The 25,153-nt window shown below is 44.0% G+C and overlaps 1 protein-coding gene across 2 annotated transcripts in view; it reads left to right on the top strand.

Annotated features, from left to right (window-relative positions):
* The window catches only part of CCDC25 (coiled-coil domain containing 25), a 217,652-nt gene that overhangs the window by 159,010 nt on the left and 33,489 nt on the right, over positions 1-25,153 (top strand). For both annotated transcript variants that reach the window (XM_069605626.1, XM_069605625.1), the window contains exon 8: positions 18,919-18,964. In XM_069605626.1, coding sequence (XP_069461727.1) covers positions 18,919-18,964 — 46 coding nt within the window. The remainder of the gene's footprint in view (positions 1-18,918; positions 18,965-25,153) is intronic.

Raw genomic sequence — 25,153 nt, 5'->3', positions numbered from 1 at the left:
GACAGCCCTGCCCGAAACCGGTATGAATGCAGCTTGGAGTGTTGAATGGCTCGGTACTTGTGCCAATACGCATAACTTCTTGTGAGTGTCTGGAGAGAAGTGAATGGCAGAGTACCTCGTGTGCCTGATTGGCTGCCTGCATGAATGCCCGTAGTCGTGATTGGATGCTTGAGTGCGGCCCAGCGGAATGGATGGGAGATCAACAGTATATTTGGGGCCCTCTCACTGCTAGGAATCGTGTTCAGAAGCTGAGGTCCACTACGACGAGTAACTGGAGTGAAGCTTAACCTTGAGCCCTGCTGCACGAGAAGAATTGCTGTTGCACTCCTTCGCAATCTGAAAACTGCTGTGCTTCAAGAACTGACCCAGAGAGGACCTGGCAAGGCGCCCTCTTCCCGAGCCACGAGGGACCATCGTGCACAGCTGATCTTTGCCTAAGCTCCCTGGTAGACAGACCTTCGACAGGCTGCTGACCCGATACGGAGACTGCTGCAGAACTCCAAGGAGAAGCGCCTGGACTGTTGTCCGCCACTGCCGCGGACCGGAGCCGCTGTGCTCCCGTTGCCGAAGAACTTCATTGATCCAAGGACGCTCTCGTCCGCATCGTCGCTGCTGTATCCTGCTGGAAATGGCCTGACCGTCGGAGCATCCACCGGTGGGTTTCCCGCTACCCAAAGACAACAGACGCCGAAGACTCGACGCCCTTGCTGGGCCACAGTTCTTCAACTCTTTGAGGTCCAGAACTATCGACACCGAGGTGCCCCGCACGCCTCTTCCTGGCAGGACGTTTACGCTTCCCAGTCAACGAACACCGCTAGGAACGACGCGGCCACTTCACCACCGTAGCTCGACCTGTCCTCCGTCGGACATTCGACCCGTGACTCCTGCCTGAAAGGGAGGACACTCGAGAAGGGTTGTTGATTTCTCAGACGCGGAACGCTACAACACCAAGTTACTTTGGGCTTGCAGAACTATTGGGAAGTTAAAGGGTGAAGAATATATGGACTGGGTTTGTATCTTTCTTCTACAGGTTGCCCAGGTTGGGGGGGGGGGATCTCCACCCAGAGCTATGTTTAACGGTAGTTACCAGCACTCTGCCTATTGCTCAACTATCCTGCTTTCCTTCCTCTCTACTGCTGGTTTCCTCTTTATTTTGATCTGTGTGTCATCCTGACTGTATGCACTTTAATAAGATCTAATAACGTTAGTGGTACCACTTTAGAATTGTACATATTTACCATTGTTGATTTTTGGAGCACAAAGTGAGTTATCGTGTATGTGACTTTGAATATTATATAAAGAGTGTGTTTTAACCGATAGTGTGTGGACATTCCTTCGTGGGTGCTTGGGGACTACACTGTACTTAAGAACCAGCCCGCATCACCTCCCGAGAAGCTAGGCCATGATTGCTCGACTACATTCATCTTGGACAAAGTGGCCTATACGCAGATTCAAAAACACCTTGAACTGCATAAGCTACTAGGAGCCAGACAATCCGGCTTCTGCCCATTACACGGAACGGAAACTGCCCTGATCGATTTAAAGACCCAAATAGACGAACTGAGAATTCACGGTAAGACAGCTCTCCTCCTCTTACTAGATCTCTCAGCTGCCTTCGATCTTGTCGACCATAAGGTCCTTTGTAGACATTTGGACACTGCTGCTCACTTCTCCTCCCAAGCCATCAGTTGGATAGAATCCTTTCTGAGTGAGAGAACTATGAGTTTTTTCCCCCATCGGCAGCAGCAGACCCCATACCTATCACATGTGGAGTCCCTCGGGGATCCTGTGTCTCCCCTACTCTATACAACATTTTCACCAAACCTCTGTTCGATGATCTGGATAATCTAGGTATCACCAACACTAACTATGCAGATGATACACAGATTCTCTACCCGCTTTCCGGGGATCATAGCAAGGACATGGAGTTGGTGAACAGAGTGTATCTCATCATTCAGGCATGGATGGCAACCCATGGTCTCTGCCTGAATGATAAGACAGAGTTGATCATTCTGGGCACACAAGCCAACATCAACAAATTGGGCCCGGACTACTCTGCTTTCAGTATTGATGGAAATGTGATCAAAGTCTCGAGGGAGGTAAAAACACTTGGTTTTTACCTCGATTCTACCATGTCTTTCACTAAACAGGTTAACTCCCTCGCCTCTACCACAGCCTACACCTGCAAACTGATAAGAGCAGGTATGCCCTTCTTATCCAATAACAGTTGACTAATCCTGGCGAGAGCCCTAATACTTTCCCGACTCGACTATTGCAATGCCCTCTATAGTGTTGCTAACAAAGCCACCACCCAAAGACTCCAAACATTACAAAATAATGCTCTTAGAGCTGCACTCGGCATAAAGAAAAGGGAGCACATCTCCTCTATTAGGCAGCAACACAAATGGCTCTCTACCAACAATAAAATCCATCTAAAAATGATCTCCTTAACCCATAAGGCTCTCAACAATGCTGCCCCCAGTTAGTTGACGGACAAAATAAAAAGAAAAACGTCCAATAGACCTACGAGAATTGCTAACTCCAACTGCCTGGTAGTACCCAGATTCAGACTTGCCAAAATTGGTGGTACCAGCTTCCCTGTGACAGCTGCCAACCTGTGGAACGCTTTGCCACCCAATCTAAGAGTAGACCAACCTTTCTCACACTTCAGAAGCAACTTCATTAAACACATTAATGTTAACAATGCCTAGCCACTGAATGATTCCACTCCACTGTACGCTTAACCCCTCTCAATTGCACATAGACTATTAGCTACCTTCATTATGCCTATAACTGTTTAATATTGAATGTATACTCCTGCACATTTCTGAGTTTCTCCTGGTAACTACTTCAACACAGTATAAGTTTGTAACTGTACATTTATGTAATATTGTAAATTGTATGCATTGTAAATTTTATTCATGTAACATTGTAAGCTTCGCCTATACTTTCTGCTGCGCCCGGTAACCTTTGGGTCTGGAGCGCATTATAAATAAATAAACAAAACGTTACCATAATAGAGAATCTTGGCAGGGGTCTCTGTGCCTCCCCTCTACCATATAGAGAGCGGAAGTGCAGACCCCCTCCAGTCTTTACAGTAAGTAAACCCTTTTGTCTAATCTTCAATTACAGTTGCTTTTCAGTGCACAGACTAATGAAAGCAATACCTTAACTTGTTTTTGGAAGGCATACATCTAACGCAAGGTAAGCAACACCACTATACTTTTATAAGGAGCTACCAGCAACCTAAAAGGTAGGCATGACCTAAAGTCTTATTCTGTACAGGCTAACCGCATGTCAGGGGAAGCAAGGCCCAATTGGGGACACTTGTACAATCATCCTAACAGGAATAATGAAGTGAAACCAACAGCATTACTTTTGTGACGAGGGGAACCGAATTCAAAGGTGAGTATGTCGGTACGACTTCTTCTTTCATAGTGGGATGTTTTTACTGCAGTTGTTTAATGAAAAAAACTCATCAAACTTTTTAGGGGGTGTGGGGGTTCGAAATATATATATGGAGTGTGGGTGTTCGAGAACAGCAAAAAATGTAAGGGGATTTTGGGAGGAACCCCCAAAAATAAAGAAATAAAATTTAGATTAGTTTTTTTTTCCTTAAAATATCTGCGGTAAAAAACCCTGAGAAAAAACATCAGACGTTGAAATGACATGGAACCAGTAAGATAAAACCTGTTAGAATGGCAAGACAGTTTCTAAGGAAAGTAAGACTTTGAGAATACTTAAGAAGGCACAGTTTATTCAAGGTAAGTAAATCCTATATATACACTGCGCATAATGGCAAAACATAACTAAGGTAAGTAATGGCTTTCTGTAATAATACACTCTTTGGAGTTTAAAGTTGCCAACTAACTCATCCGCAAGACCCCCTGTGGGAGCTGGACCTATTCAGGCACTCTGGCAGACAAAGGACAGGGGGTGAAAACTCCTCCCAAACTTCCTGCCTGCCCAGACACTCTGGAGGGGATACCTACTGGTTCCCGCCAAAGGCAAAAAACACACACAGACCTCCCCCTCCCAGAATGGTAGAAGAAGGGCTAACAAAGAACAATCACGCTAGTAAGTTCAACAAAGAAGGGAGGCCCTAAATTGGTACTTTGGGTGACCCTATTGTGCACTATCGAGGCTATGTACATAGCCTGCAGAATAAATAGACAATAGTTGGCAGAACACTTTCACTGCCACCAGCCATCACCAGGAGATTGACTAAAAAGTCACAGTAGCAGGGAGGCGGGTGGGGGGGGATACTAGGTATCCATTTAGCACTCCACTGAAGGTGGTGTGTGCCAGTTTTAGGAGAGATGTAGGTATTTGAGGATATAGAAAAAGAATCTTAAAGGAGGACCCTAAGTATCCACAGCAACACTGCCAATAAGGAGCTGTATGCTGCATTAGTAAAAACAGATGTTTTTAAGAGCTATGGAGCAGACGTACTCCATAGTACAGGTAGACTACAAAGAATAGGCTCCACTCATTCAGGGTTGAAGGAAACCTGTCCAGAAGTCCAGCAAAAGTGTTGGGGGTTCTCACTAAGAGAGGGGATGAAGCATACACACATACATCTCCCTAACACTCGTCCACCCAAACTAGGGACCAGAGGATCTAAGCCTCTCCTTGATGGGTCTCTTGATCAGTCAGTCATACCTTCTGGAGAGACGATCAGCATTCTTTTGTTGGGTACCTGACCTGTGCTCAATAGTGAAGTCAAAGCTTTGTAGGTTTATGGGCCACCTGAGCAATTTTAGGTTTTTTGCTTTCATCTGCATCAGCCACCTTAAGGGTTGGTGGTCCGTTTGAATCTTGAAAGTATTTCCATAGAGGTATGGTCTGATTTTATTCAGGGCCCACGCAATGGAAAATCATTCATGTTCAATGGTTTCCCTATCTTTTAATTTTCTTCTAATGAAGCAGATGGGGTGCTCCCTGCCTTTTGCTTTCAAATTTTCTCAAGACTGCTCCTATCCCTATGTTGGAAGCATCAGTTTGGACTAGGAAGACCACTGGAAGGATTTTTCAGTCCTCATTCCACTTGACTTTTTGAGGGTACTTGAGAGAGGATAGGTTATTCAGAGGAGAAGCTATAGTCCCATAGTTCTCAATGAAGTTCATGTAATAACCAGTGAGTCCTAAGAAGGCCCTTACTTGAGTTTAGTAGTTGGAGGGGCCCGGTCTTGTACAGCCTGTACTTTGCTGGATAGGGCTTGATCTCCCCTCTTCCTACATCATGACCAGGGTAGACCACTTTACTCTGACAAACTTGGCATTTATGTGCTTTGATGATCAGATTGGCCTGTTGAAGGGTCTTCAACACATGTCACAGGTGGTCACGATGTTCTTCCCAGGTAGGGCTAAGCACTGCTATTCCATCCAAGTATGCCATGCAGAGGTTCTCTAACCCGTTCAGAACATGGTTAACCATTCTCTGGAATGTGGGAGGTGCATTCTTTAAACCAAAGGGCATGACCTTTAAACTGGTACAAGCCTTCGGGGGTTGAGAATGTGGTCTTCTCCTTGGACTGGTCCGTCATGGCAATTTGCCAACCAATTGTCGGGTCAAAAGTATTGAGGAATTTTGCTGAGCCCAGTTAATTCACTAATTGATCAGTCCTTGGCAAGGGATGAGCATCAGTCTTGGTGACTGCATTTAATGCCCTATAGTCCACACAGAATCTAAGTGCCTGCCTTTGGTACAAACACAACGGGGCTAGCCCATTGACTTGTGGAATGTTCAATCACTCAAAGGTCAAGTATCTTATTGACCTTCTTTTATGTGATTCCTCTCATTATCTGACATCATGTAGCCCCTGCTTCTAACAGGTACACTATTGCCAGTGTCAATGTCATGCTTGCTTCAAGGGGTCAGTGTTAAGATTTTCATATTAATCTTCCTGACCTACGTCAATCCCAGAACGTTTTGCTTTTACTGCTGGATTATTTGTCCTTATACCTCAGTGAGTAGGAACCTTTTTCCACACTCAGTATTTTATTCTTTTTATGGGTGTCATTATTTAGAGACTCTATAGTGTCTTTTTAGTTCTATCCTCCTGACGACTTTTGGCACATACTGCCTATTGTTGCTGGGTTGCCCTCAGGGCTCCCCTTTTAACTTTCTCTGGCTAAATACGTTTCCCAAGGGTAGAAAGGATCTTTGGGTACCTTTTTACATATTTGGTGAAACCAGAACACACCTTATGTGGAGTGGAAGATGCAATGTATCCCCTTTCACACTAAAACTGTAAGAATTCTGTTACAGGGACAAGCGTACCTTTAATGGCTGGTGGCAATGATACCTTTCATTAATTTGGTGCACCTTTACCGCGGTCTGTGTGCACCGCCCCGGTAAAGGCACCCATGGGTACTCATATTACCAAAATGGCTTCTTGTTGTCTTTTTCTGCCATTTTAGTGTGTCTTGTCCTTCCTTGTTCCTTCCCCTGACATACAGGGCGGCAAATTCCTTTGTGATTTTTATCTTCAGGAGGCTGTCTGTGATGGCAGGAAGTGAGTGAGGAGTCTGTTAGGCAGAGTTTGTATGCAGTACCCTTTGGGACCACTACACACTACTATGACAACAGGTGTAAGCAAAACCAACCTTTGGTAGAAGTCTGTACTACAGTTTTTGGTAGTGGAGCTGAACAGCCAGGCTTGTCTCAAGAGGGAACGTGACCTGTAGGGATGTTACACAGAGGTCTACAATCAAAAGTATTCAAATAAACTTACACTCATTACACTCATTACTATTGAACAGTCAGTTATGAAGCATTCACTAGAAAGAGGCAGTTAAATATCATACATCAATACACTTCAATAATATACTCGTTAAGTTTCTGAGGCATTTAAACTACTTTGGAGGAGGAGCAAAATGGCATTCAGAATACTTTGAAGGAGGAGCAAAAAGAAATAGGTTTAGAACATAAAAGAATTACAATTTCTTAAACAGTGCGGATACTTTGAGTTCAACCAAAGAGTCCATTCAATAGCATAGGCCAAAGTCAATGGGCTAGAGTCTTGGATAGGTAAAAACTGTTCTGGCAAGTAAACGGCAAAGTCTCTGTAGAATTTCTTTGAAGTAGTTTGTAAGCAGAAGAATTATACGTTGGGTCACAAGCTGATTAGGCCTGCTAGTTGCGAAGGTTTCAAGCACTTTCAGCGCGAGAGGTAAGTACTCTGTCTCGTTTCACAGTACCTTTCAAATGAAAAAAAAAAGCAGCTGAAGATTTCTGTTCCTGGCAGTTCCTGCAGATCTCGCTGTTCCTGAGCCTCAGTCGTGGGGACAAGAGGGAGGTGGTCGGGGGACTCCTGCACTGCACAGGGACTGATCGAAAAAGCTGGTACTTGGCAAATCTTTAATTCCGGTTGCTGTAGTAAAGAACAAACTGGTGTCCCTCTCCCTGGTTGTTTGGTTTCCTGCAGTACTCTGAGGAAAATACAACCAGCCACAAGAATGGTATCCAGGTGGCTTACGGGTCGAGTTGATTGGTCCCACCAACTCAACGGGAGAAGTCGCCCTTGCAGAGTTTCTCTGTCGAGATGAACTTGGCGATTCGGACCTGCAGCAGAGCTTCACCGGGCAAACCAACGGTCCAAGAGTTGCAACAGCCGTCCTCTTCAAGCTCGTCTTTGGTTCTTTCGTTCCAGTGGTCGACTCTGCCTTCCAAGCCAAGAGACTCGCCTTTTATCCAGTTTCTCCCATTCATTCCAGCCTAGCTGCCACTCATCCAGCAGGGTGGCTGTCCTTGCCGGACAGTCAGCCAGCCAATCACGCCAGAGTGCATTTGGGTCTCCTGGGACTAAGCACAGGAGTTTAACGCACCTCCCTCACTTCTTGCCCACCCCAGACACTCTGGCGCCAGAGGCGGTCTTCAGTCCTGAAGCCTGCCAAAGGCGATGAAACAGAGACGAAACCTGGTTTGGGCGCAGAGCAAAGCTCTAGAAGAAGCTTTCCATAAAGAAAGGGTGAAAAAAGACCAGGACCTGTTTAAACAAAGGGGGGATCAGACGCCATCGTGAAAAACATGGCTCACGCGATTTAACTTTACCGGAGTTATGAATAGTTCGCGGTCGGGAAAAATCATGGTAGTTCTTTGTAAAACCACTGCCACCAGGCATTCTGAGAGGAAAGGGTAGAATTTGACTGCTACATGAGTATCTAGACATGGGGGATACTAAGTAGCTCTTCCAGCACTCTATTGTAAAATAGGGTGAGCTGGGTCTAGGAATTTAGACTAGTGAAGTCAATTTCACTTTAACTACTCTGGGAAACGGTAGTTCATCCCAGAGAAGGTATTTAAACCATGGGAAAGCCTGAAAAGGTTTCCTTGTGCCACTGCTCTGAGGGTACTATGACACAAATGATAAGATGATGCCTATGGAGTTGGTTAGACTCCATAATCAAAGAAAATGGAGGTAGAACACATCAAAATATATGAGAGAGTGTGGGAAAAATGCTCACACTCTCTCCAGGTAAAAAATCGAGTCCTCAAAATCCAGCAGAGTTGTAGGGGTCTCTAAGGTGAAGGGGATGAGCACATTTTTGAGAATTCTCCCCAACACGTGGTAAAAACACACAATGGTAGGAAAAAGTAAACCACTCCCACCAGCCATTAATTCTAGAAAGGGTAACATAAAATGTTCCATGAGAAACTATACAAAGTAGATACTAAGTAACCCCTCCAGCACAAAAGAAACTAGAGTTCAAGTCACAGAAAAATATACGAGTGTGTGGTAAAAAGGTCTCTCTCTCCAGGTTAGAAATTAAGTCCTAAAGTCCAGCAAAAAGAGCTGGGGGTCTCTAAAGTAGAAGGGAATTGGCACATTTCTGAGAATTCTCCCTAACACTAGACGAAGGGGATACTAAGTAACCCCTCCAGCACCCTATTGTAAGATAGTGTGTGCTCGGTCTAGAACGTTACAAAATGTAGGTAAAGTCAATTTCACTTCACTGCTCTTGGAAACAGTAGTCTATCCAAGAGAAGGTATTTAAACCTTAGCAGAAATCCAAAGGCCTCTCTGTGACACTGCACTGAGGGTGCTGTGTGTCAGTGTAAAAATATGATTCCTATGGAGTTTGTCAGACTCCAAAACCAAAAGAAACAAGAGTTCAAATCAAAGAAATACACGAGAGAGTGAGAAAAAGTCTTACTCTCTCCAGGATAAAAATTCCTAAAGTCCAGCAAAAGAGCTGGGGGTCTCTAAAGTAGAAGGGAATTGGCACATTTCTGAGAATTCTCGCGAACATCCACGAAGCAGGACTAACCAAGCCTGAACCACCTCAACAGAGTGCTGGACCCCAGAAGCAAGGAAAGTCCACGAGGTGTCCAAGAACCGCGGTGGTGCTATTTGCAAGTAGCTGAAGCCACAAAGTGCTGCTGATCTGAAGTGTGCCCCTTGCTGCCGCCGACGTCAAACCATAGTGCCGGAGTCCCCAGACGTCCTCCCTCTTGTCGCCACGACTGAGGCCGAGGAACAACCGGCTCTGCAGGACTACAATAGGAACAGAAGCCAGCTGGAACCTTTTCTTCAGGGACTGTGTAACTAGGGGTACTTATTTCTTGTTTTGTGTAGCTTGCTTGCTCTCACTGGAGACTTGCATTTGCTGCCCTTTGCAGAGTTGCTTGCAGCTTTTCCCTTCACAAGCCACCCAGCTTGTGGCCCAACAGTGAGTCTGTTTACAACAAAACTCTTTAACATTGTGCAAGACGTTTGCCCTATCTTTAAGAGGTGCCTCAGCTCCCCTAGACTTTGCTCAATTGACATTGGCTGTCCTGTCTCCACGCAGACTCTTCTTCACCTCTGACTTTGTTTTGATATGTCCCTCCAAAAAAGTCATGCATGCCCTTCTTGTAGAGCTGGAAAGGGTTAACCTATATATCATTGGGGGATTGAAAAGTGCTTACCTCGCTTGAGAAGGTTGTATACAAATTGTTCGAACTACAATTGTTCTAATTACAACTTTCGTTTAATTAGCTAATTCGAACAATTGTGTTCGAACAATTTGGGTAATACCCTTGAGAAACCTTTTAACCTTTGTTTCCTTCCCTAACCTTTTCATTTTTGCCGTAACTTCAGTTGTGCATTGAAGTGTAAAAAGTGATATATAATTGTCCAGTGTCCTAGCAATTGAAGTCACCTGAGGGTGTAGGAAGTGTTTGCCATCCCAAAAGGGTATCTACTTATTTACTAACTGAACTGCAGTGACATATTTTTGAAGTATATTTAAGTATTGCATATTCCTCCCTTCTAAAGAAGGCCTATTTTAAAACTGACTTTTAAATTAATAAATCATTATTTTTATCAAGAAACCTCGAGTATAAGTGTTTGAATAACTATTACTCTGAATCTCTGTTATAACCCTACAGCTCACATTGACCCCTCTTGAGATCAGCCTGGCTGCTAAGTCAGTCTTCCAACTTGTGTAGTACAGGCCTATACCAAAGGTTGGGTTACCTATTGCAAAGAGGACAAGGCTGGTGTAGTCTTCCACAGTGTTACTACATCCAATCTTGCTTAGCACTACTGATTGGCTGGCTGGCTCTCCTTGCAGGACAGCCACCCTGCTGTGAGTGACAGCTAGGCTGTGCATGAATGGGAGAACCCTACATAAAAGGCTTGGACTGAAAACAGTCGACCACTGGAAGAAACATCCGACAAAAGAATCATGAACCCCTGCTGCGGTGCAGAAGCTCCTTTCCTAATCGACAAGAGAAGCCCTGGAATGGATGACTTCTTCCCTTGGGTTGGTGGGGCCAACTAACCCCAAGACGAACATTGCTGGCGGGACCTTCCCCAACTGGCTGTTCTTCTTTGCTGTTGCTGGAACAGAGTGCCAGGCCTTGAGAAATCCGTAGTCTAGTGCAACGTCTTTAAGCCAGACCGAAGCTCCAGGAAGATCCTGAGGACCCCCCTGAAGCAGGACAACCCAAGCTCGAGTCACCTCACCAAAGTGCTAGACTCAAGGAGTGAAGGAGGCCCATCAAGTGTCCAAGATCCGCAGTGGTGCTATTTGTCGGTAGATGAAACAGTAAGGTGCCACTGAACTGAAGAGCCCGTAGCTGCCGCCGACCTCCGAACTGCTGTGCAGGAGTCCTCCATACGTCCTCCCTCTTGTCCCCACGACTGAGACCCAGGAACACAGCATCTGCAACACTGCACCCAGGACAGAAGCCACCTGGATGCCCTTCTAACCTAAGGTACTGTTCTGACTAAGTGGTACTTGCCTCTTTGTAGTTCTGCTCCTCTCACATGAGACTTGCAGTAGCTGCTTTTCTAGAGTTGCTTGGAGCTCTATATTTCACAAGCCTAACAGCTTGTGGCCCAACAGTAATTTTCTTCAACAAACTCTCTAACTTTGCAAGATTTTTGTTCTCTGAGAAGTGCCTCAGCTCCTTAGACTTTGCTCCAAAGTGACTGTGGCTGTCCTGGCTCCCTGCAGACTCTTCTAGTCCATTGATTTGATTCTAACTGCCCCTCATAGATGGTGCATTGGTTTATAGCTAATATTTGCTGGGAAAGGTTGTATCTAGACTTCATTGTAAGATTTAAAGTGCTCACATGCTCTGAAAACCTGTTAACCTTTTTAATTCCTCTACCCTTTTCCTTTTTACCAACCTCAGAATTTACAAAGTGCAAAAGTGATATGTAAATGCCATTACTGTCCTTGTTAGTGAAGTCTCCTTGGGGTGTGGGAAGGCATTTATTAAGCTTCTTCAAAGAGTATCTACTTGCTTTGCCTTGATTCTGAGAAAGTATTTTATAGTGTATTTGTATTGTTGCTGTTAGGTACAAATTTTGGGGTAGTACCCTTTTGGTGCACTACAACAACCTCCGCCTCCTGGGAATAGGACCCATCCTTTGGTAGAAGTCTGAACTACACAGGTTGGTAGTGTGGTGGAGCAGCCATGCCCATCTCAAGAGGGGTCATTGTGAGCTGTAGAGTGGTTACACAAAGATTCACAATGACAAGTATTCAAACAAACACTTTCTCTCAAGGTTTCTTGATAGAACAATTTTACCGGTCATTTATATATGCCTTCTTTAGAAGGGAGCAATATAACAGCAACACACAAATACCTTCAAAATACACACTTAGTTTCTAAATCAGCAAACACCCATTGGGGATGACACACACACACACGCACGCACAACTTTAATAGTTAGGACACTGTGGACATTGATATATTACTGTTAGCATTTAGAATAGCACTGAGATGAGTGTCAAAGAAAAGGTTATTAGAAAAAACAAGAGATCACAAATATTCTTAAACAGGAAAAATACTTTTAAGCCCTCTCCAATGTCAGGAGAGAAGAGTCTTTAAGTGAAATAGGCTAAGCCAAAGTCAATGGGCAAAAACCTGAGGCTGAAGCACTTCTTGCAGGTAAGTGTTTGAACAATGTTTTTAGAAGTCTTTGATGAAAAGCAAGAATCAATGTTAGGGCCACAAGATGTTAGGCTTGTGAAGAGTAGAAGCAAATCTACAGCAAGAGGTAAATTCTCTTATTACAGTACCTTTAGTTAGAAGAAAATGCAGCAGACGACTTCTGTTCCTGTGCCTCATTCGTGGGGACAACAGGGAGGACTTAAGGGGAATCCTGCACTGCAATGGGATGGTTACCAACAGCAACCAGTGTTGGGCAGAATTGCATGCAGTACCCTCTGGGACCACCACATACAATTAGGACTACAGGCGTAAGCAAAACAAACCTTTTGTATAAGTCTGTACTACAGTTTTTGGTAGCGAGCTGAGCAGCCAGGCTGATCTCAAAAGGGAATGTGAGCAGTACAAGAGGTTACACACAGGTCTTACAATCACAGTGGTTGAAGTAGACCCACTCAAGGTTTCTTGGTAAAACATTTATTACACAATCATTTAGAAAACATTCACTAGATGGAGGCCACTTAATATTATACACAAACACACTTCGGTATCAAACCAATGGGTTTCTGAACAAATTAGGCTCCCCTAAAATAGGAGCAAAATGGCATTTCAGTTACTTTTATTGGGAGTAAAAAGGCAGACGTTAGCAGAATAGTTCGCAAATACTTTCTTAGGCAGTGCAAATAGTTTTTGTTCACTAGAGGACTCGATTCAGTTCAATAGGCCTAGGCCAAAGTCAATGGACTAGTGTCTTGCATAGGAAAGAGCAGTTCTTGAAGTAAACGGTAAAGTCTTTGCAAAGGTTCTCAGAAGTAGTTTGCACGAAAAAGAATCATATGGTGTGTCACAAGCTGATTAGGCCTGCAAGTTGGGAAAGTTCCACAAACTTTCACCGCGAGAGAGGCGTTCTCTCAATTGGATTGGCACAGTACCTTAATATGAAGCAAAAGATGCAGCTTGAAGACGTTGGTTCCTGGCGGTTCCTGCAGATCTCACCATTCCTGAGCCTCAGTCGTGGGGACAAGAGGGAGGACGTCGGGGGACTCCTGCACTGCAAGGGATCGTCGGAAAATGCAGACAGTCCTAACCAGCTCCGACAATGGTATCCACGTGGCTTACGCGTTGACTGGTCCCACCAACTCAAAGAAAGAAGTCGTCCTTGAAGGGGCTTCTCTGTCGAGATGAACCTGGCAATTCGGACATGCAGCAGGGCTTCACTGGGCAAACCAACGGTCCAGGAGTTGCAGCAGCAGTCCTCCTCCAGCTCGTCTTCGGTTCTTTCATTCTAGTGGTCGACTCGGCTTTTCAGTCCAAGAGATTCTCCTTTTAAACAGTTTTCTCCCTTTCATTCCAGCCTAGCTTTCACTCACCCAGCAGGGTGGCTGTCCTTGCCGGACAGTCAGGCAGCCAATCACGCCAGAGTGCATTTGGGTCTCCTAGGAGACTAAGCAAGGGGAGTTTCGGGCACCTCCGTCACTTTCTGCCCATCCAAGAAACTGACGCCAGAGGCGGTCTTCAGTCCTGATGCCCACCAAAGGCATAGAAACGAAAGGGACCAAACCTGGTTTGGCATGCAGAGAGGAACACTAGAAGGACCTTTCCAAAAAGAAATGGGGGGGGTGGGGGAACCAGGACCTGTTTAAACAAAGGGGCTTAACGCACCATCTTGAAAAACATGGCTCCTGCGATCTTTAGCTTTAGATTTTCGCGGTCGGGAAAAATCATCAGCCATTTCGATAGAAAAGGGTAGCATTTGACTGTTGCATGAGTTTCTAGACACAGGGGATATTAGGTATCCCCCCCAGCACTCTATAGGAAGATAGTGTGTGCTGGGTCTATTAATTTAAAAAGACTAGTAAAGTCAATTTAACCTTACATTCTCTGGGAAACAGTAGTGTGTGCCAGAGAAGGTATTTAAACCTTTCGGAAGTCTAAAGACTTCCCTTTGTCACTGCACTGAGGGTGTTGTGTAACGCGCATGAAAAGATGCCTATGGAGTCATCTTAACACTCCATAATCCAAACATACATCAAAATGCATGAAAGTGGGAAAAAAGGCTCACACACTTTCCAGGTAAACAAAATCGAGTCCTCAAAATCCAGCAAATTTGCGGGGGGTTTCCAAGGTGAAGGGAATTAGCACATTTTTGAGAATTCTCCCTAACAACCGGCAATCTTCAAACAAGTGGCAATTCAGTGTTTCAGCTCCTCGCGTCTACCGCTGGGAGCACCACTGCGGTTCCTGGCTGTTGACCAGCTTTCCTTGCATCTAAGGTCCAGCACTCTGAGGTGGCTCAGGCTTGGTCAGTCCTGCTTCCTGGGTGTCCAGTGGAACTTCCAGGAGCTTGTGTGCGTTGCTTTTAAGTTGACCAAGAACTGGTGTTCCTCTTCCGAGCTCTTCGGTTCCAGCAGCAACTGCAGTGGAAGTGCAACCAGCTTCGAGGGGATGTCCAGGTGGCTTACTTTGGCGTTGAGTGGTCCCACCGACTCAAGGGGAGAATTCGTCCTTGCAGGGCTTCGCTAGTTTCAGCACAGCAGCAGGGCTTCACCGGGCAAACCAACGGTCCAGGAGATGCAGCAGGTGTCTTCTGAAAGTTCTTCTTTGGATTCCTTCGTCCAGTGGTCAACTCTGCCTTCCAAGCCAAAAAGCCTTGCCTTTTATGCAGGTTGCTCCCATTCATTCCAGCCTGGCTGTCAATCACCCAGCAGGGTGGCTGTCTGACAAGGACAGCCAGCCCGCCAATCACCTAGGAGTGCATTCCTGTCTCCTAGGAGACTAGGCACAGGGAGTTTCGGGCACCTCCCTCACTTCCTGCCCCCACCAGACACCCTGGAGCAAGAGGCAGGCTTCACTCGTGAATCCCGCCAAAGACGAAACAAAGAAAGGGACCAAACCTGGTTTGGCATGCAGAGTAAATCTCAATAAGGACCTTTCCACAGAGAAATGGTGAAAAAAGACAACCGGTGCCATTTTGACGAAAATGGCACCTAAGGGTGCTTTACTGCAGCTGCGTACTCGGCCCGCGGTAAAGATGCAACACGGTAGTAAAACGTAAACCACTGCCACCAGCCATTCATCGAAGAAAGGGTAACCTAAAAATACATGAGAAGCTAGACAAAGTGGATACTATGTAACCCCTCCAACACTAGTGTATGCAGGGTCTAGAAAAGTTACAATGGTAAGAAAAGTCAATTTTATTTTACTGCTCTTGGAAGCAGTAGTTTATCCAAGAGAAGGTATTCAAACCTTGGGGAAATCTGAAAGACTTCCCTGTGCCACTGCACTGAAGGTGCTGTGACACCATGTAAAAAGATGCCTATTCAGTTTGTCAGACTCCAAAAACAAAAAAACAGTTAAAATCACATTAAATACATGAGTGGGAAAAAGGGCTTCACTCTGTCCAGGTTAAAATGAAAAAGTCCTAGTCAGCAAAAGAGCTGGGGGTCTCAAAGGTAGAGAGGAATTGGCACATTTCTGAGAATTCTCCCTAACAGTTGCACATTGCCCTTTTTAAAGAATGCTCATTTAAAACTGACCGTTAAATAAATAATTATTTTACTCGTAAACCTTGAGTGCAAGTGTTAGTTGGATACTTGTATTTGTGGATTTCGATGCTACAGCTCTACAGCTTACATTTACCCCTTCTGAGATGGGTCTGGCTGCTCGGCCACATTACTAACTTGTGTAGTACAGACCTATACCAATAGGTGGGTTACCTAATACCAAGAGTACAAGGCTGGTGTAGTCGCCCACAGGATTACTACATCAATTATTGCCTAAAAAGACGCAGTTATCCCCTGGATCAAGTGGAAGGTGCACCATAGCCTGTTACTTCTAGTATAGTTGAGAGGCAAAGCTTTGCCGCCTGATTCAATGGCTCATCGCCTTGAAACACTTGTGTATAGGCGCGTTACAAATGCCATATCATATCATATCCATAGATCCTGGTGCAGAGCTTTGGTTCTTCCTCACATAGCAGGCCTTCGTGAAGTGCTGGTACAAATTTTCAGCAGTAGAGAAGATGAGTTGGAACCACAACACCAAATCGCAAACATCAAACTTTAGTCAAAGGGCGGTGGTCAATCAATGGTAAATCATCCCACAAACACACCAATGCACTCAGGAAGGACTCTCACAAAGGAAGTGAATCCACGCTATACCAAATGGGCATCTGCATATGCTGGTCAGAACTAGTTTGAGACCATCTGCATCCCCCAGTCCTAGGATGCAGGCATCCAGGAAGCAAAGATGGACAAGGGATAGTCATGTCAGTCATCAAGTCTTCGAGGCAAGCAAAGCCAAACTTCATTTTGTAAAATGGAAGAGGTGGTTAAAAAGGAACCAGCCATGTAAATTGGTTTGTATCATGTGTAACCATTTTACACAGATCAAAAATTCACCAACAGCGGAGCTACATTACTGAGAGGGCATAGACACTATGGAACATATGATACCTTCAGCTTCACTTTCGCTCATTTGTTATGGGTTAAGTGATTAGTCCTTCAGACAATCCGTACTGGAAAACTTCCCTTTTGGATTCTTGTTTTACATTGCACGCTTCACTTTACAGCGAAGTTCATTGGGGATACTTTGTATCGCCTTAACTTTTTACACATGGGAGTTTTGGTAACTTGTATATGTGTCTAAAGACAAGCTAGTGACAGCAGCGTAATGTTCACTGTTTTTGCATTATTTTTCTTGTGCACATTTCTATTTACCTTGTATGCTACTAAACCTAGCTAGTGCCCGGCTATGCCATGAGATTTTCACGTGTTCTTTGGCCTTATTTTAGTTTGGCCTCCTTCATGCCTCCTGGGCCAGGAAATGCCTTATAAGAAAACTCCTGCTTTCAGGGGCTAGTGAGCCGGTTTGTGTGGCCCAGGAAGGGGCCTTGGACTCTGTAGTCCCAGTCCACATCTCTGGTGCCTGAAGGTCTGCTACTGGGGCAGATGTGAAAGCTGTAGTTGTCCCCGATTGGACAACTATTGGCTGTTTGAATGGTGCATATCCTTTCCAAGTACACCCAGCATTTTAAGGGAATGGTATACCCTGTGTGCCCTGCTGCAGCTGTGAAGACAGCCTGCGACACAAGTTCATAAACATTGGTAGAACAATATCCACTGCCACCAGCCACTCAGATAACTTGCCAATGTAACTACAAAGTTAGAATAAGTGGGAAAAGGGGGATACATTGTGCCCCCTCAGCACTCTAAGGATGGGTGTGCTGATTCCACAAAATAGGGTTCAGAGTGGATAAAAAGGATCTGCTTGCCCTGAAAACAGAAAAGTAAAAGGGGAAAGCTCAAGGAGCTTCCCAAGAACACTGCACAGAAAGTGCTGTGTGTTGCAATAAGACATTATAGATAGAAGGTTGGAGGAAAGCATCATTCCAAAAGATACAGCGCGATCCCAAACACAGAGTAAAAGCTTGAACGAGTGTGGAAAAAGAGTCCCGCTCACTCAGCAGAGTCAGATAGTCAGACCCTCCACAGGTGGAGAAATTGTCACATAAAAAGGAATTCCACTCTATCAGCACTGTTAAATTACCAAAAAGGTGGGTAGACAAAAGGGGAAATATAGTTTCCCAGTACTGGACTGATCAGTTTCCCTGCAACAAAATGAGCAAAAGCCACGGTAAGTGATGAAGGCTTCACTTCCCTGTAAAAGGTTAGGACGTATCAGAAACAAAAGCAAAACGTTTGGGGGTCCATAGAATATGGAGGGAAAGTGGCCTAAAAAGAAATCTTTCTTAACAAAAACATGTTCTGTTTTTTATATTTTTTTCAGCTAAGATTTTCATTTTATTGCATGTTGTATTAATTTGTTATACTTTTTTTTCTCTGCATATATTTGAATGTTTTTAATGTTGAGAATAATATTGGACAGTGTTGTGTTGCTTAGTTTGGTTTGCATTTTGCAAATGCTTTAAGCAAAATGGTGAATGATCCTGAATCTTGGTGCTGGCATTGATATCTCATGTTGTAGCAGCAGGCAGACATATGTGCAATATCTGATGGCCTATGTGTTGCTTGTGTCTGAGGTGATAACAGTGGCCCCAGAAACCTGTCCGAGCAATGTTTTTTCCATAATTACTCGAAGACCGGACTAGTTTGAGCTATGCAAAGCAATTATATCCTCTTGCTGTCATGAAATGACTCACAATCGCATCTTGTTAAAAAGGTTTTGCGTCACTATTTTTCTGATTCGTATATTTGATTACTGCCTTACTACACTGTCCTCTGAGTAGAATATATATAGTAGTAAATCCAGTGTTAAGCTAATGGTCCCATGTTGCCTTTGGTTGTAGACATGTGATTTTGATATTTAATTGTATGAGAAAGTTGGAACAAAAGCAGTTGTACTGTAAACCAATACTGATATAATGTTTACCTGAGTAACGGATAAACAGTGTGCATGACACTTTAAAAATAGCAATCACAGTAATACTATTTGAGATCTTTATTTTTAGTTTAGACTCTTAAAATTGCTTATGTGAAAGGTGCATAATATTGCTTTTCTTTTTTCAGGAGTTACTCCTCGCTAATGAGATCCGAAAACATGTCTACAAATCAGGTGTGTTCCTAGTCCTATTCCAAAGGATTAGCCAGGAACTCTTAAATGTTTATATGGCCTAGTTTGTAGTCCAAAATATTACATTCATGTACATTGAACACTCATTAGGTGTGTTTTGCTTGAAATCGCAACTGGGGCTCTTGGCCCATATGTTCACCATGAAGTCGCTGAAACTATGACAAAGGACATAAAACTGTTCTTACTAACATAATCAGCATGGAGAAATCTGTGAGCTGAGCCAAAAATATTCGGCTTTCCCCAGAATAATTGCTAGTGTTGCCTTGTAGCACTATGCTTTACCAGTAACAGTGTGGACAAATAGCACATCCCTGACACACACCCGCATAAACTAGATTCAGCCACTCTCCCATGTTTGAAGAAGGAAAATGCCAAGCACTTTTCTACTGAGGCAAAGAGGGTCTCTGGTTTCTTTTTATGTTTGGGTTTTATGCTGTGCTCTGCCGGATTTCTAAGCGAGGGAGGGTTATTAAGTTTGACTAGTGGGTAGCGATGGAATATTCAAGTTTGTTGTGGAAACATTCACCAAATAATCCATATCGCACTTAAGGTTGGTAAGCGTCTTTAATGGCAGTTTTCAAAGCAGCATACATCCACAGAACAGGACGACACAAAACACCCCAACCCAAGTATCAGAACACAGTACATCAACTAGTCTTCCCTGTATTACAATGCTTTTGTATCTCCACATAACATGGTCTTCTGTGCAAGGGGTGTGTACCAAACAATGTTCGATTGACAGTGTGCCATGTATCCAGGAATATCAAACCTATTCTCATAATACAATATACAAACTACTGTCTTCTCACACTTTGCAATTTGGAGAAAACACATTCAGCTTACTGTTGGGACTGTTTTTCTGAAGTCCAATTTAGGGCTTAGTAAAACCATTCAACTGAGACAGTACAAACTCCACTCTTGGTATAAGGCTTTACCACCTGAGTAAATGGTAGCGTAGACAGATAAGCCAGGCTTATCTTGTGAGGGAGATAGGGGAGAGGGCTGTAGGAAAGTACATGGAACCTGTAGTATACCAGGAATTCAATTCAAACACTTATAATACTTCTGGTTTTAACAAATAAAGGTTTCTTATAAATACAAGTAGGTCAAGTTAAGTCTTGGGGTTAGTTCTGGTCATAGACCTAAACACATTTATAAAAACACAACACAATGCTTGAAGGTACACAGACCAAAGCATAATTCTTCTTCAAAATACCTAACAATTCTAGGGAAGTCAGACCTAATACACATTTAGTATAGGTCACACCTATTCATGGGAAGTAAAACCACAAGTTACTTTTAGATTACTTTACAGTAAGTCAAGGGTAGTAGACCCTGTCAGTTAATGCAGTGACACTTGGTTAAGGAATCGCATAATCGACCAACCATGTTACCAGGATACCTTTCTAAAAAGTGAACACAGATTCAAGGAACAGTATATACCTAGAACTGCATTTATGATGACCGTTATACTAGGTGAGACCTTCTGGTGTAATATAAATTACAGTTGCTTTTCGATAAGTGGAACACAGACTAGGGAGCAATAACGTATTACACTAATTTAGGATGCACCAGGCAGACCAAGGTTGGCTACACCTACAGAATACTTTAAGAATGGCACACAGCTATTCTAGGCAGGTAAAACCTAATGTGTAATATACTATTTGTTAGGACAGTTTACTGAAGCCCAGCCATTGACTTCATCAACACCATTCAACTGAGACAGTACAAGACTCCACTCTTAGTATAAGGCTGTACCACCCAAGTTCAGGGTAGCGTAGACCGAGCAGCCTGGCTTATCTTGGAGGAGGGAGAGAGGGCTGTAGAGTCAGTACAAAGAAATTGTAATACAAATGTTCCAAAGAAACACCAAAACACTATGTATTGTACAATAAAATGGTTTATTTAAATACAAGTAGGCCCGGATAAATATTGGGGGAAATGAGTACCATCACATTATACATAACCACAGTTGTAAAAACAAAACACTATGCTTGACGATGCATATACCAAAGCATATAGCCTTATTTGGAACACCGAACAGTAGTTCTAGGGAAGTCAAAACCAATAGTTAAGTTCGGATTACTTGCAGTAATACAAAGGTAGTAGGCCCTAACAGTTGTACCGTGACACTCGGCAAGAAATCACATAGTAAGTTAACTTGACAATCTGCTTTTCTGAATAGTGGAAAACTTATTCTAGGAACAGTAAAAACTTTTAACTCTGATTCAGGATAGAAGTTATTCTAGGGGAGTTGGACCTTGGGGTGTAATATTCAATTACAGTTGCTTTTGAGTTCACAGACTAAGGGAAGCAATAACAGGTTAACTTATTTTTGGATGGCACACAGCTATGCAAGGTAAGTAAAACCGTCATACTTTTGTAAGGAGCTACCAGCAACCTAAAAGGGTAAGTATGACCTAGGCAGACTTATTCTGGACAGGCTTACAGCATGTCAGGGGAAGCAAGATCCAATTGGGGACACTGATACAATCATCTTAACAGGAATAATAAAGTGAAACCAACAGCATTACTTTTGCGAAGAGGGGAACCCAATTCACAGGTGAGTAAGTTAACCTTTCATCTAATTTCTGTTAGAATGGCGAGACAGTTTCTAAGGAAAGTAAGACTTTGAGAATACTTATTTAAGAAGGCACACCGCTTATTCAAGGTAAGTAAATCCTATATATACTTTTCAGAATGGCAGAACATATCTAAGATAAGTGATAACTTTTTTTTAACTATTCACTCAGTTTGAAGTTACCAACTAACTCTTTTACAGGCAAGTACACTTTTCAACACTTGTTCTAGTTTTCAAGGCAGACCCCTTAAAAGTATCCAGCCCTTCCCAGTGCTAATACATTAGTTCTCTCAGAGGCAGAAGAGGGAGCGTAGTGGTCTAGGAGCCTGCTGTAGGCAGGGTGAGATGGGGCCCAGTTGCGGGCAAAGTTCAGAGTTCCAGAGGAAGACTGTTAAAACAAGTAAGTATTTTACTTTAGAGTTAGGTGAAGTTCCAGGGACGTTGGAGAAGACTCCCTAGGAGGATTCCAGCAGTGGGCCTGGGTGAACTGTGCGAGAGACCTCCATATCACAGAAAACACCTCCACGATACACAGGAATCACTAGTGACGTAAGGTAAGTAAATACCTAAGCCAGCACACTACCTCAGCACAAAAGATTTTGCAGGACGACTACTTCAGGATCTGTAGCCAAAAACCTGGTCCTTTTATTCCTTCGTTCAGAAGACTGGACACTGGAAGGACTTTTGCTGGAAGAATCAGTGGGAAGACTCTAAGCAAGGTTTTCCTCAGGCTGGATGCAGCTCTGTGCATTTGGCGCCTTTTTCAGGAGCACAGAAGAAGACTGAATATCGCTGGGCGGATTCTTGTCGTTTGCAAGGACCAGCACCCTGAGGGGAGTCTTCGGACTGGAATAGTGTCTCTGGAGATCCAGCAGGACGCACACGAAGTTTCAGCGAGATTCAGCATTCGGAACACCGTGCACTGCACAATGGCTCGAGCTCCCAGGGTATTTAGGTATTGTAGCCCTGCAAGGTTGCACCACGATGTGGGATAGCTCAAAATGCATGTCTTCTTGAGTCTTGTGGGTCTCACCAGGCTCTGGGTCTATGTTTTCAGAGTCCCCAGGTCGATTGGAAGGAAGGGTAAGAGCAGGCTCCTATTACACAGCTGGCTCTCCAGTCGCTGGAAATAGTTTCAGCCGTGAATTCATCTTCCTCTTCAGTTTTGGTTCCAGTGGTTGACTTATTCTTCAGCTTCCAGGATCGGATTCGAGACCAAGCCAATCAAACAACCTTGCAACATTCAAAGTTGTGGGGGGGGGCAGGGTTTGGGCAATCCTTTCACAGCCAGCATTCCATTTTGAACTGGAATCGCGCAGGGCTGTGCAGTTTTGGACTCTTCCCTCGCTTCCTTCAGACACTCTGGAGCATGGGTGGGGAGTCCACAGGGCTCCCGCCGAAAATACAAATCGCACAAAGGAATTTCCCACCCTGGATGTCGTGGGGGGGGAAGCAACAAGAAAGGACAAGGAACACTAAAATGGTGAAAAAACAAGGCCAGGTCCATTTTTGTCAAATGGACACCCATGGGTGACTTTACAGGGGCTGTGCACACAGCCCGCGGTAATGGTGCACACATTTAATAAAAGATATCATCGCTACAAGCCATTAAAGTTAAGTTTGCCCTTGTAACATAGTTGTTACAGTTTTAGTGTGAAAGGAGATACTCCGTATCCCCTCAGCACTCCACATAAGGTGGGGGGTGCTGGTCCCACCTAATAAAATGTGAAAGGAATCCAAAGATCCTTACTTACCCAAAAGAACTGTAGTTAGCCAGAGAAGGTTAAAAGTGGAGCCCCTAGGGCAGCCCAGCAACAATAGGCACGTATTGCCAAAAAGTTGTCAGAGGATAACTAAGACACTATGGAGTCTTAAAAATGGCACCCATAAAAAGAGTAAAAGATTCTGTGAGTGTGGGAAAACGTTCCCACTCAGAGGTATAAGGAAAACTAATACACCAGTAAAATCAAAAGGATCTGGGGTTGACACAGGTCAGGATGATTTATCATTACTATGAACATCTTACCTAACGCCATGGTAGGTGGCTGTTGGGATTTTACAAAAGTCCACCTTAGGTAGGACTTGTGAAGACTCTCACTTGGGACACAGGGCTCCAAATCTTAATATAGGCCTGAACCACACAAGTATGCTGGTAGCAATGGCTGAGCAGCCAGGCTTATTTTAGGAGGGAGAACAGGGGTGTAGGTGGTACACACAACTTGAGTATATCACTGGGCCAAAGAAACACTGACGCACTAAGCGTTATATAAAAATAATGGTTTATTTTATATAGACACTAAAGTAAAATTAAATGGTAATTACTATAACACACAATAAGTAACTTTAGGAAAACTAATGCATTATTCACAGTAATTAAACCACTTTGTAATACCTTCAGAATGGCAGTATGCATTTCAAAGGTAAGTAACACTTTTGTAATAACTTTTCAGAATATCTGTTTCGGGCACAAATGAAACGGAACCAACACAAGTAAATACTTTGCAATATGTTCACAGAGGCCTAACACTTTAGAAGCCCATCCCTAACTAGTTGTATGTATATTTATAGAGCGCAAACAAAGACTTGAGGCATCAAGGCGCTAGGGGAGGGACGAGGGAGGCAACTTCAAAAACCGACGAGACTAAAACGGAAATGTTTTCAAGTTCTTTCGAAAAGGAAATTATTCTGGAATGTTACGAAGTTTGAACGAGATGGCTTTCCAGAGCATGGGGGCAAGAACAGTAAAGGATCTTCCTTCAGCTCTGGCCCGCTGGAATCTGGGAATACTCAGTAGCGATTGGTTGGCAGAATAAAGATGTCTACTAGGCTTGTAGGGCACAAGCCTAGATCGTAGAAATTCAGCCCCACTATTATGGATGGCTCTGTGAACAAGGCAAAGGATTTGAAACTTAAGTCGAGCCAATGAAGACAGTGAAGTAGGTCTTGAGTGTGAGAGAATGGGAGCTCCCAGAGTGAGGCAAGCAGCTGCATTCTGGAGAGTCTGTAGCTGTTGTAGTAAAGTCTCAGGTTGGCCGAGATCAATTCCATTGCAATAGTCTAGGGATCCCATGATGGATGCAGTTAGAATCTTTGTCCTAAATGGCCGTTTTTAATACTTTCAATTTGATGAATCCAAGTTGGCAGAGCTGTGGGCCTCTCAAGAGCCTGAGGACATAACTTTAATCCCTAGGCCCTTGACTACTGGGGTAGGTTCAGGGCATGGGCCAAGGGGGGGATGGGCCAGTACTCACGTCCGGGATTGTCCTGTATTATTGGACCCAACAAATAAGACCACCTGTTTTATCTCGGAGTTTAAGCCAATTGTTGGCCATCCAGTCGCCAACCGCAGATTCAGTCTTTCAGTTTGTGAGGGGGGGGTCAGAAGATGGAACATTAAGGCGAAAGAGAATCTGTGTCGTGTCAGCGTGTGAGAAGTGTACCCCATCTTAGGTAAGATTTGGACTAGTGTCACTGTGTGAGACTACACAACACTTATCTGCTTGGTATTGGGTAACCCATCTTTTGGTAATGTCTGTACTACACAAGTTGGTAGTGTGACTGAGCAGCCAGGCATATCTCAAGAGGGGTAA

This window comes from Ambystoma mexicanum, chromosome 4p (assembly GCF_040938575.1).
Source record: "Ambystoma mexicanum isolate Mex_15411 chromosome 4p, UKY_AmexF1_1, whole genome shotgun sequence".
Classification (NCBI taxonomy): Eukaryota; Metazoa; Chordata; class Amphibia; order Caudata; family Ambystomatidae; genus Ambystoma; species Ambystoma mexicanum.
The sequence above is the reverse complement of the archived record's forward strand: the minus strand, read 5'-3'. Positions and strand labels throughout refer to the sequence as shown.